The sequence below is a fragment of the Bison bison genome, unplaced genomic scaffold (assembly GCF_000754665.1).
Source record: "Bison bison bison isolate TAMUID 2011002044 unplaced genomic scaffold, Bison_UMD1.0 scf7180017864306, whole genome shotgun sequence".
In the NCBI taxonomy this organism is placed as follows: Eukaryota; Metazoa; Chordata; class Mammalia; order Artiodactyla; family Bovidae; genus Bison; species Bison bison.
The window spans coordinates 89,419-103,195 of NW_011494878.1; the positions used below are offsets into that span (position 1 = coordinate 89,419).

At 38.1% G+C, this 13,777-nt stretch overlaps 1 protein-coding gene across 10 annotated transcripts in view; it reads left to right on the plus strand.

The window, feature by feature from the left end:
* The first annotated feature begins 1,656 nt into the window (after nucleotides 1-1,656).
* ZNF25 (zinc finger protein 25) overlaps nucleotides 1,657-13,777 on the plus strand; it is a 28,931-nt gene continuing 16,810 nt past the window's right edge. Inside the window, exons 1-3 of one of the 10 annotated variants that reach the window (XM_010851986.1) lie at nucleotides 1,657-2,883; nucleotides 3,368-3,563; nucleotides 4,502-4,614. In XM_010851986.1, coding sequence (XP_010850288.1) covers nucleotides 4,600-4,614 — 15 coding nt within the window. In that variant the 5' untranslated portion in view covers nucleotides 1,657-2,883; nucleotides 3,368-3,563; nucleotides 4,502-4,599. The other 9 variants (XM_010851989.1, XM_010851991.1, XM_010851987.1 and 6 more) reach the window with 9 other exon arrangements.

Consider the following 13,777-nt stretch of genomic DNA (forward strand, 5'->3'; position numbering starts at 1 on the left):
GTTCCAAGGGAACTATGTAGGTTTTTATGACAAAGAAAGAAGTCAGGATGGGGCTACTTTTGAGGACAGGAGTAGTAACAGAGAATGGTCCCTTAGGAGGGACTTCAGGTGTTGATAATATTTTGTTTGAATTCCTGGTGTTTATATGGTTATCTTCACCTTTTTTCTTTCTTGTTAATTCATCTGTTACTACAATTATACCATGCACACTTTCATATAGTTCAGTGAAAAGTGTCAGATCAGGATGATGTCTCCTAGGTGGTCCTCCTCCTTGTTTCAAAAGAGTAGTTTCAGACCTGAGCCCAAAGCAAAAGTTCACTTTATCTAAAGTCTTCACCAATGACCCCAAACTGCCACTTATCTTGAAATTTACTGACTTCTAAAATATGAAGCTGGGTTTTCAGTAAACTTGGGCCTAATTCACTGAGTAGGCACAAAACATAGTTTAAGAAGATCTAGATACTGGAGAAATGCAGAGAAACTCAAATGCTCTGAACAGACACCAAAAATTCCTGACCATAAAATGGCCACATAAATAGCATCATTCTACAAATTTACTCTACCATCATTTCCTGGGACCTGTCAAAGAGAAATCACTGGGGTAAGTGGTATGAAGAAAATAAAATTCGGGAAATTTCTATGTGGGTTTTTACTTAATGCAGTAATTTCTAAAAGGAATGAAACTTGAAACCTGTAGACAAAAGTGTTTCATGTTCATTTTAAGATTTCCTTGATGTCTGGTGATGCTACAAAGTTTTCATATACATAGTAACTAATTGTACTTTCTTATGATTACATTTCAGTGTTTCTAATACATGCTTTTTGTCACATTTTAATAGCTTTGAAATTAGATTTGTAATGCATCTTAAAGTAAACGGCCTGTCATAATTTAACTGTCCAAATATTTTCTTTTGCAATAGTAAATAGAATACTGAAGCGTCTGGCAGTCCACTGCATTGTAGATTGTATGAAAATCTGCAACAGGATATTCTTTTTCTATTTTTACTGTATATTGGATGTTCATCTTTCAATTAATTTGTGAGTAGTTTATGCACGAGTGTTAAATCTGTCTCATAATCATTCAATATATTTTCTCAGTCTGTGATTTCACTTTGTTATATCTTTGTTGTTTCTGCTTTTGTTTCATGCTATATCAAATTATGTCCTTTAAAACTTTTTATTTATATTCTAAGTAATTGATGGTTTGCTTTTTAACTTTACATGCTGAATTCATGTACCATTATTAACCTTATTTTCCCAAATCATTACCTGAATATTCCAAACTATTTTCAGTTTTAAATAACAATTTTAACACATATTCAGTTCTTATGTATTTGGATCTGTTTCTATTCTCCTTTGAAGCCAGCACCAAATTTTAAATTATGTTTACAATAGTATGCATTTCCAATAAAATTTCGTACCTATTCTTTTGAGATTATGCATTTCCTGATGAAGTTTAAAATTACTTGTCAAGGAAAACAAAACCAAACTCTCAGAAAAAAAAAAAATTGTCATTTGACTCAAATTAAGTTTTACAGAGTTTCCTGTTAGAGTAAATCCAAATATTAAAAATTTGAATTTTCCCTGGTTCAAAAATGGGGAAGATTTTCCTCCCCTCTTTTCTTAGAGCATTTCTTTGTTAAAACTTGTAATTGAAATCCTTTTTCTGTCCCTTTGAGATGCATGCAAATCTTTTTTAAAAGTAAATAAACCTCTTGTTAGTTTTACCACCCAGGAATACCTTTAAAGGCCTTGGAGGCAAGTCTTTGAAATGTAAACAAACATCTAGGAAGATAGCACCCCATCTCCTCCTGCCTGTGGTAAACTCCCAGGCTCTTCGTTTACAAGTTGTAACTATTTGTCATAAACAAACAAGAAGCTTTACTTTTCATCTGGATAAAAGCAGTTTACTGATAGAGATGGCCACCCCAATTACCATGTGAATTTAGGATGAAAGATAAAAGTGAGAAAACTTGACACCATTTACTACGCATTGTTCATCCCCCTAGCTTCGAGTACTATCTTTAAATATTACTATGGCTATTCATCGCACTACCTCACGGTAGTTTCCTGTTTTCAAACCGTACACTGAGGATGGCCAGCTCTAACCCGTCTCCACTGAGAGTAAAGAAAGGACCAGCTCAGATCGCGGGAAGAAGCCGATCCTCGTGACGTCACCCAAAGTGGAAGCGCAATTCCCGAGTGGGGCGCAGAAGCCTTCCGCGCATGAGCAATTCCACCTCCTTTCAGTGGTCGCCATTGTCCACCTCACGCCCCCGGGGGGAGAGGACTCAGGAGCCTCCAGGTCCGCTAGGCGCCGCAGAGGGCGGGCCTGGAACCTGCGCGGGCCAGGAGCGAAGGCCGAGCCCCTGCAGGTGTGTCGGAGGCCTCACTACGGGCGCTAGGCCGGGTTGGGGGGAAGCCGGGTTTCCGCGGCTGTGCCAAGTCGGGAAATCTGGCAGCCGACGGCCGCCCCCGTCTACGCGCCGGACTGCCCTTAGAGGAGGCCTGGGGAGGAGGCCAGGCAAGGGGCCTGGCGGAGGGACGGTTGTCTGCAGCCCCGTTCCTCCCCAGGAGCCGCGTTTCTCGACCTGCGGGAAAGGGGTGGCTGGAGGAGGCCTGGGGCGCGCGAGAGAACGGCCGATTGTGACGTGTATCCCAAGCCCGTCACGTCCGCGCCGGCGCGTGGGCGGCGCTGGCTGCTGGAGACGTGGCGCTGTGAAACCAGAGGGATCTGGGCTCAACTCCAGAGCCCGCCGGTAAATGGGCAAGTTAATCCGGGTAGGACTCTGATACTCATCTGTAAGAGTACAATAGCCTTTAGGGTCGTTTCTTGTATTAAATAGGGAAGTGTATATGAAGTATGATAAGGCTTCAATAAAGGTGAGCTGCTTTTCTCATTATGCTGTTCTTTTCATTATTGGCTCATTTAATAATAACCATCCTTCGAATAGGTATTAACCACCTCCATTTAATAAATACAGATACTAAAGGTTCAGAGAGAGAAACTGGTTTAGCCATCATTAGCAGGTGGGATTTAAATTCTGATTTGCTTTACTCTGTATTCATGCTGTTTCCCACCCTGAAGTTTTATTTAATACAGTGATTGTCCCTGAGCACCACCAGCGTGTCATGGATCTAGTCTTACCTTAGTGTTAGTCGCTCAGTAGTGGCCGACTCTTTGCGACCCCATGGACTGCAGCCCACCAGGCTCCATTGTCCATGAGATTTTCCAGACAAGGATGCTGGAGTGGGTTGCCATTTCCTTCTCCAGGAATCTTACCTTACAGTATTCTATTTTCCTTAGAACCCCTGTGTAAAAGGTTAATTAAGGCCCTTCTGCATTCTCTGACCTGTGTATTCTCAGATGACTGTTAAACATGGAAATTTAAACCATAGTTGAAACCCTGAATTTTAAGTTTTACTGGAGAAGCTAAGAATCGTATCCAAGCCAGGTCGGAAATGGGACAGACTTTTTAAAAAGATGAAAACTGCGGTTTCATCCATGCTGCATATTATGAAGGTGATATCATGCCTCTGATTGGATGGTGCATCTAGATTTAGTAAGTAGACGTTTTGTAAGTACCAGGGCGGCTGGAAGTGGTGTCCTCTGCATATGGGAAGGACCTCACATTATGGCATCTAGTTAACTTTTGCTCGCTACATGAAGTGCCTGTTTGGGGATTATGGTGCCGAATTGTTATTTTAGAAATTAAATTTGTGTCACTGTGAACAGATTAGATGGCTGTGTCAGAATTCATTAAGGCCTATCTGCACTTTGTTTGCTCTAGGCCCCAGTCCAAGGTTGGAGGGGACAGTGCATTCCCTGGTTCTATTGTATCTGTGGTGTCGAATTGAAGATTTACAGAATTAGAATAGTACATGATTGTTTAAAATTACCTAATTCCTTCTCATGTTAAAGATAAAAGCATAGAACTAAGACTGTCACTAGGTTTGTTAATAGAGCTTAGCAGAGCTGGGGCCTCCCTGTCACTACACCATTTATAGTCAAAACAAAATTTTTGAAAAAGTGATTTTGGAGAAAATGAAATTTAGGAAGAAGAAACATCCTATTTTTGAGAGCTTTGAAGACTTTCTAACCTTGTGGGGTTTATAATATTGATAGGCAAAATTGTTATGTAACTTAAAGATTATCCATATTAATAGATATTTCTCTTTACAAACATTATTTGTAATGCCGGTGTAGGGTTCCATACTTTGGATATATATTATATACCTTGATTAACTAATCTGCTATTATTGGACATATAAGTTTTGAATTGTTTGTATTATTTAGTAATGGACACATAATTTTTGAAACAGCCAATAGGAAAGCATGTTTAGATTCAAAAATGTTCAGATTCATCAAGATTGTATGAGTCACCAATGGACAGGTGGGTACTCCTTTATCATGGTCCTTCCTATTCCTTCGTGTGGCTCAAAGGGACGTTTTCCCAGAGGTTTATCTTTTACTAAAATGTTGTATGTAAATTTCTCACAGGTGATCCTGACTTCAAGATAAGGTCTCTTAGGACTTCTGTCTTTCAACTTTTCCTCTCCTGACTTCATAGTTTCTATACTTTCCAATAGCAGCAGAAAATGAACAAGTACAGGGTAAGTCATTTATTTACCTCTTTCTTTATTTCACTCTGTAAGTTTTCAGTGAGTTTTATGAAAGAGAGCCCATTTATTAAATTAGAAATGTGGAAATCATTAAAAATCACCTTTGGGGAAGATATTGTTTGAATACAACAAGTTACAAGGTGTGTTCTGGGAACCCCAAGACCCTTCCGTGAGTCTGTGAGGTCAAAACATAATGTGTGTGCTCTGTCATCCCTGACTCTCTGTGACCCCATGGTCTGTAGCCCGCCATACTCCTCTGTCCATGGAATTTTCCAGGCAAGAATAGTGGGGCAATTTGCCATATCCTTCTCCAGGGTTTTCTCCAACCCAGGGATCAAACCCAGATCTCCCACACTGCAGGCAGATTCTTTACAATCTGAGCCACGAGGGAAGCCCCTCAGAACATAATGCTGCTGCTGCTAAGTCGCTTCAGTTGTGTCCGACTCTGTGCGGCCCCATAGATGGCAGCCCACCAGGCTCTGCCATCCCTGGGATTCTGCAGGCAGAAACACTGGAGTGGGTTGCCATTGCCTTCTCTGTCAAAACATAATACCAGGATACAAATTGCCTTTTACACTGATGAAATTAGCACTGATAGTGTAAAAGCACAGCTGCCTACCTGGCATAAATCAGGATGATGACACCAATGACTATATTCCTCCACAATACGTTGCATAGTTAAAAAAAATTGCCACCTTTACTTAAGGATGTCTTTGATGAAACAGTAAAAGTTATTAATTTTATTAAATCTTGACCTTTGAGTACACATCTTTTTCTTACCCAGTGGGATGAAATGGAAAGTTCATAAATTTGCTGCATACTGGTATATGATGGTTGGTTGTCTTGAGGAAAAGCACTTAAAGTGATTGATTTATGAGCTTACCTAGCCACTTTTTTTCATGAAATCTCATTTTTATGTGAAAGAGCAACTGACAGACAAACTATGGTATTCACGTGGTATTCATACATTTTCTCAAAAATGAGTGAAGTGAGCCTGTCAATTGATGGGAAATACCTGTTTGTGTTTGTTGCTAACATTAAAAGTGCTTTCAAGTGAAAATCAGAATGTTGGAAAACTTGCAAAGTTAACAAATGCTAATATTTAAAGATTTTTCTGATGAGATTGATAAGAGTATTAATGAATGTGATTTTTAATGTTAATAAAGTGTGTCAATATTTGAGCAATATTTCTGATGTATGTGCTCAAAGGTAAACTCAAGCAATGTAAGAGAACAGCATGTTAAAAGTGAGGAAGAAGGAATAAGTTGATTAAGGAATGCCACTCTAAAAAGTAATATTTGAGGAATATCTTGAATTAAGTGAGATATCCAGGTAGAAATCTGGAGGAAAAGCATTCTTCATAGATGGAAAAGCAGATGCAGGCACCCTGAGGCATGTTCCAAAAACAGTATTGAGAGAGAGGTGAACTTGGGAGACAGCAGTAAAACTTAAGGTCTAAGAGGTAGAGGGAGTAGAATATGTAGGATTTTACTGGCTATAGAAATTAATTTTTTATTCATTAAATTATTTTAAAAATCATACTTTATGCAGTCAAAGTAATATACATAACATATAATTTAGGGAATACTAATTAAGTAATACCACTCTATGTCCTGTCTGACTTAAGCAATGAAAATTACCCTGTGTACCCTTCCTTAAATCTCATCCTACCATTAACCAGAGAAAATTCTGAATTCTGTGGTAACCATTTCTTTGCTTTTTGAACTTAATTTTTAAAAACAAAACAGCATACTTAGCAATTAATGAAATTCCTGGCCGTTTGGTGAGTGCTTGATGTAGTTTGTCTTACATAATCCTCTCAGCCAACTTGGGAAGTGTTATTACCACCATGCCATACATTTTCAGTGTGGAAATTTTCTTTTATTGACTAGAAATCATAGCCTTTCGGCTTGAATGTGGGAAAAATAGAGACTCTAGAAAGAGGGAAATTTTTAACCTATTCTACAGTTCTGCTTTGGTCAGTATTGAACACATTTAAAAAATTTCCTTATAGTATTAATTCAGGGGTGGCACATGACGTTTTTCTTACCTTAGTCTCTGTAACTTACTGCTGAATGGTCAGTTTGGGACAACAGAAATAATTAGTAACCTTTTTGTTTTCTGAAATAATTTTAAGTGCAGTCATCACTACAAACTCTTGGAAAAGTTTAATTTATGCAGATAGTTTCATTTTTAAGGGATTTTGGCCAAATTAGATCTTTCTTTTAATTATTTCTTGCATCTCTCAAGTTCTACTGGCATCAGCTTTTATCTGTTTGAAAATAGCATTTTTAGTTATTGTTTTTATTCTGCTTGCCTGTTGTTTTAGTGAGGGTCTGCTGGTAGAAATTCTCAGTTTTCTCTATATGAAATATCTACAAAGAGCTTTTTCATTGTGTGTGGAAATCTTGATTGACAGTTTTTACCTTTTAAAACATTGAAAAGCATTCACTGTCTTCTACTACTAGTACTATTGAAAATTCACCTGTTAACTTTGAAATAAATTTGTCTGGGGCTAGCTGCTTTTTAAGATAACTTTTATTCTAGTATGTTTTATGTATATTTCTTTTTATCCTACTGAGATTTATCGTACTTCCTTTGGATTGAGTATTTGAGTATTTTGAGTATTACATTGTATTTTCTTTATTGACTTTGAAGCTTTATGTGTTATTTTGTTTACTCCTTAGTCTGGAGATTACAACATGCACCATTAAAATAATGGTGTCTTCAAATACTATACTCATGAACAGTGTAATGAACTTTTATCAGTGTAATTCTCTTTATACCCTCAAACCTTATGGTCCTTATATCTCACTTTTATATTTTTTAACCCCCAATACTTGTTATTTTGCTTTAAACAATATTAATATTCTAAAGAAACATGTGTGCACATGTGTAAATAACTCTTACTGTTTATATATGTATCTGCTTTGGGAGCTCATTATTCCTTCCTATGGGTCTAGGGTTCTCTCTTGGTATATTTTCCCTTCAGTCTAAGCAACTTATTTTATTATTTCATGTATTCTGCACTGATGGTGACAAATCTACTTAGCTAGTCTTTATGAAAATGTCTTTATTTCACTGTGGTTTTTGAATGATATTTTGCTAGGTATAGAACTGTGTTGAGAGTTTTCTGTTTCTGCATTTTTAGGATGTCTTTGTCTTTTGGCTTCTGTTGTTTCTGATGAGAAACTTGTCTTCATCTTACCGTTATCCACCTGAATATAATGTGTTTTCTCCTCTGTGCTTCAGATTTTCATTCTATCTTTAGTTTTCAATAGTTAGACCATAATGTACATAGGCATGATTTGTTCTGTATCTCTTTTGAAGAATGACAACGATTTATGGGTTGTTGCTTTTTTATCATTTTTTTTTTAATTCTCAGAACTCACTCTTCAGATATTTTCTTTGCCTCATCCTCTTTTTCTTTCTAAAATTCCAGTTACACAAATGTTGAACTATATACATACTGTCCCAAATGTTCAGATGATCTATCTAGTTGAGGTTTGTTTTGTGTGTGGGGTCCCTTGGGTTGGCTGTTTCTATTCAGCTGACTTTTTTCAAGTTTATGGCTTCCTTCTTTTGTTCTGTCAGTGTTCTTCATTCATAAGCCTGTAAAATCCACATCTGATATTGTGTTATTCAGTTCTAAAAATTCCTGTTTTTTTCTCTTTGTTTTTCTTTATCTGCTAAGATTCCCCATTATTTCACTTGTATTTTCTATTTTTTTCACTAGGTCATTTAATTTTATTTATTTAGTTTTATTGTAATTACTTTAAAGTCCTTATCTGCTAATCGCAAATCCAGGTTAATCTGTAGGTCTGTTTCAATAGACTCCCTTGTTCAGTATGAATCAAAATTTTCTACTTCTTTGCATGTCTCCTATTTCTTTATTTTATGCTAGACATTATGTGTAAAAGTACAGTAGAGATTGAAGTAAATAATACCTCCATAAAAAGGCACATCCCTTCCTCTGCTTGCTAAGTCACATATGTAGTTGAGCTGGCCCTGGGCTTTAAATTAGACACAGTTCTTCACCAACATCAGATGATTTGAGGGCAGTATCAAGGCTTCCCTTCAGCAGGGCTTGGGTGGTGAACACCACCAAAGCTCCATTGATGTGCTTTATAGCCTAGCATTCAGCTTTTCTTTCAGGTGACTGAGGAGTTCCTGCCCTGTAGAGCTTTTAGCACCTGAGGCATCTCATTCTGCCCCAGTGCCCTGCTCCCAACCTTTGCAGGGTCATTGCCATGTACTTAGAGAAAAAAACATCTACTTCTGCTTTATTGACTACACCAAAGCCTTTGACTATGTGGATCACAACAAACTGGAATATTCTTAAAGAGATGGAAATACCAGACCATCTTACCTGCCTCCTGAGAAATCTGTATGCAGGTCAAGAAGCAACAGTTAGAACTGGAAGTGGAACAATGGATGGGTTCAAAATTAGGAAAGGAGTACGTCAAGGCTGTGTATTCAGTTTGGTTCAGTTCAGTCACTCATTCGTGTCTGACTCTTTGTGACCCCATGGACTGCAGCATGCCAGGCCTCCCTGTCCATCACCAACTCCTGGAGTTTACTCAAACTCATGTCCATTGAGTCAGTGATGCCATCCAGCCATATCATCCTCTGTCGTCCCCTGTGTATTGTCACCCTGCTTATTTAACTTATATGCAGAGTATGTCATGCAAAATGCTGGGCTGGATGAAGCACAAGCTGGAATCAAGATTGCCGGGAGAAATATCAATAACCTCAGATATGCAGATGACACCACCCTTATGGCATAAAGTGAAGAGGAACTAAGTCTCTTGATGAAAGAGAAAGAGGAGAGTGAAAAATCTGGCTTGAAACTCAACATTCAAAAAACTAAGATCATAGCATCCGGTCCCATTACTTCATGGCAAATAGATGGGGAAACAGTGGAAACAGTGACTGACTTTACTTTTTTGGGCCCCAAAATCACAGCAGATGGTGATTGCAGCCATGAAATTAAGACGCTCCTTGAAAGAAAAACTATGACCAACCTAGGCAGCATATTAAAAAGCAGAGACATTACTTTGCCAACAAAAGTCCGTCTAGTCAAAGCTATGGTTTTTCCAATAGTCACGTATGGATGTCAGAGTTGGACCATAAAGGAAGCTGAGCACCTTAGAATTCATGCTTTTGAACTGCCGAAGAATTGATGCTTTTGAACTGTGGTGTTGGAGAAGACTCTTGAGGGTCCCTTGGACTGCAAGGAGATCAAACCAGTTAATCCTAAAGGAAATCAGTTCTGAATATTCATTGGAAGGACTGATGCTGAAGCTGAAACTCTAATACTTTGACCACCTGAAGCAAAAAGCTGACTCATTGGAAAAGACCCTGATGCTAGGAAAGATGAAAGGCAGGAGGAGAGGGAGTGAAAGAGGATGAGATGCTTGGATGGTATCACCAACTTAATGGACATAAGTTTGAGCAAGCTCCGGGAGTTGGTGATGGACAGGGAAGCCTGGCGTGCTGCAGTCCATGGGGTCACAAGGAGTCGGACACGACTGAGCAACTAAACTGACTGATGGGGGGAGATAGTATTTGTATTTCAGAGCATCCATATAAATTATGCTTTCCTTTGGTTTCAGAAACTGCTTCCCCAGCTTAAAATGAACTTATTACTTTGTGACATTTGATAGGAAGTAAAAAAGTTCCACAGATACAAAGCTTCTGTTTGGGGACCTCTTGAATATGAAATCCCCATTCAGTTACCAGGTAGTGTCAGCAGGCAAGTTGGTGTTGGCTTGCTTTGTGACCAGAATTCTTAGGGATTCTGATACATCACACAAGATCATAAGCAAACATTAAATGTTTATTAAAAGTTGAACAGTTTCCTCTCTTACCTGCTTGCCCTGGAGAATGAAATAAATTGTGGTTTTCTGTTTGCTTTTGAAATATTTGTCTCTTCTGAATTTTTTCCTTTGTTTACCTTTAGATTCTCAGATCTCTGACTTTAGAAAATAGTTTTGTAGGTTAGGGGCTTGTTCTCATTGTTAAGGTAAGATCAGTTTCTCTTTTGCTCCTCTACATTCTATCAGGAATTGTTTCTTTATCCTTATTTTAGAGATGCTAGCCCTGAGGTGCTTTTGCTTTACATTTTTATCCTGGCTATGAAATTTGAAAATGCGCTGAAAATTCTAAGCAGGGGTAGGACTTATCTCAATTAATTTCACTTTTTTCTTGGATCTCTTAAAAAATATTTATTTTTGGCTGTGTTAGGCCTTCATTACTGTGCAGACTTTCTCTAGTTGCAGCAAACCTGGGGGCTACTCTCTAGTTGCAGTGTGTGGGTTTCTCTTGCTGCAGAGCATGGGCTCTAGGGCATGTGGGGATTCAGTAGTTTTGGTTCCCAAGCTCTAGAGCACAGGCTAAGTAGTTGTGGCATGCGAGCTTAGTTGCTCTGAGGCATGTGGGATATTCCCGGATCAGGGATCAAACCCATGTCTCCTGCACTGGCAGATGGATTCTTTACCATTGAGCCACCAAGGGAGCCCTTGGATCTTTACCCTTCAAATTCTAGTGCTTAAGTTAATATTTGAAACTTTCATATAGCTGTTTTTATTGTGTTTGTGGTGGGTTGCTTTTTGCTTTTTCTTTTTTAAAATTGAAGTGTAGTTGATTTATTTATAATTGTAGTAACACACACACAACAAAATTTACCATCATAACAAATTTTAAATGTATAGATTTGTGGCATTAAGTATATTCGCATTGTTGAGCAACTGTCACTGTCACCATTCCCCCCATACTTCGGGAAACACCATTCTACTTTCTGTCTGTATGAATTTGACTACTCTAGGTGCCTCATATAAGTAGAATCCTATAGTATTTGTCCTGGCTTATTTGACTCAGAACAGTGTCTTTAAGGCTCATCCATGTTGTAGCATGTCACAGGATTCCCTTCCTTTTAGGGCCAAATAATATTCCATTGTTTGATACATATTACATTTTGCTTATGTAATATACATAATTTTGTTTACACTTGTTGGTGGACACCTTGGTTACTTGTACATTGTAGCTATTGTGAATAATGCTTTTATTATGAACACTGATGTACAAATATCTGTTTGTGACCCTGCTTTGAATTCTTTTGTATACATAACTAGAAATGGGATTGCTGGATCATATGGTAATTCCCTGGTGGCTCAGCAGTTTTAAAGAATCTGCCTGCCAATGCAGGAGACACGAGTTTGATCCCTGGTCAGAAAGATCCCCTGGAAGAGGAGATGGCAGCCCACTCCAGTATTCTTGCCTGGGAAATCCCACAGATGGAGAAGTCTGGTGGACTACAGACCATAGAGCTGCAAAAGAGTTGGACATGACTTATTGACTAAACAATAAGAATTCAGTTGTATGTGTGTACCCCATATACCAGTTGACAAATATATAGGTTGTTTTGGTTTTGGGGGACAATTATGAAAAGAGCTGTTATAAACATTTGCATTCAGATGTTTGTGTGTACCCAGATTTTAATTTCTCTTTGGGTAAATACTTCAGCATGTGCTTACTTGGTCATATGGTATTGTTATAATTAATTTTATAAGAAACTGCCAAATTGTTTTCTTGAATAGCTTGTGCTCTTACTGCAATGTATCAGAGTTCCACTTATTTCCCATTCTTGTCAGCACTTGGTATTTCAGTTTGCTTTTTTCCTAAAGTTATTTAGATAGGTGTGCTTTGCTATCCCATTGTGGTTTCAATATGCATTCTTCTAATGACTAATGATACTGAAAATCTTTTGATGTGCTTGTGTTATCCATATATCTTCTATTGTTAAGTGTCTCTTCAAATCTTCTGTTCATTTTTAAATTGGGCTGTTTTCTTAATGAATGTTCAAAATTCTTTATGTATTCTGTATACAAGAACAATACTTTGTTAGATTTGTGATTTTCAAATATTTTCCTCACTATTTGTGGCTAATCTTTTATTCACCTAACACTGTATTTCACGAAAATGTGATGAACTCCGGATTGTTCTTTTTAATTTCTTTTGGTATCATGTCTAAAAAGTCTTTAAAGTCACAAAGACTTTTCTTCTAAAATAATTTTGTAGTTTAACATTTTATATTTAGATCTATACTTGATTTTTGTATGAAGAATAAGTTACTGACTAAGGTTCAGTTTGTGTATGGATCCCCATTTTTTTCATTGCCACTTATTGAAAAGCAAATGATATATGTTATCTTAACACATATTAACTTAGCATGTATATGATACATAAAAAGTTAAAGATGTGCTTGTACATGAGTTAATATGCAAACATACATGTACTTACTGTCTGCTGAGAGGGCCTGTAAGCAGTGACATCTCAGTAGCCATGAGCAAACCTTGCACACAGGTCTTGGTTTCTAAGTATCATTCTACAATAAAAGGAACCAGAATTCCACAGAGAAAATGATTGATTCTAGGGCAAAGGCAAGGCTAACATAAAATAAGCCCAGAGCATTTTGTAGTATTAGAAATTAAGGACTTCTCAAAAGCACAGTGATGGGGACATATCAAATGGACATAGGCACCAACCCCAAAGAGCTTCTCATGGCAAGTCCAGTTCAGTCGCTCAGTAGTGTCCAGCTCTTTGCAACCCCATGAACCGCAGCACGCCAGGACTCCCTGTCCATCACCAACTACCAGAGTTTACCTAAACTCATGTCCATCGAGTGAGTGATGCCATCCAACCATCTCATCCTCTGTCGTCTGTTTCTCCTCCTGCTTTCAATCTTTCCCAGCATCAGGGTCTTTTCAAACGAGTCAGCTCTTTGCATCAGGTGTCGAAAGTATTGGAGTTTCAGCTTTAGCATCAGTCTTTCCAAAGAACACTCAGGACAGATCTCCTTTAGGATGGACTGGTTGGATCTCCTTGCAGTCCAAGGGATTCTCAAGAGTCTTCTCCAACACCACAGTTCAAAACCATCAGTTCTTCAGCACTCAGCATTCTTTTTAGTCCAACTTTCACATCCATACATAACCACTGGAAAAACCATAGCCTTGACTAGACGGACCTCTGTTAACAAAGTAATGTCTCTGCTTTTTAATATGCTATATAGGTTGGTCATAACTTTCCTTCCAAGGAGTGTCTTTTAATTTCATGGCTGCAGTCACCATCTGCAGTGATTTTGGAGCCCCCAAAA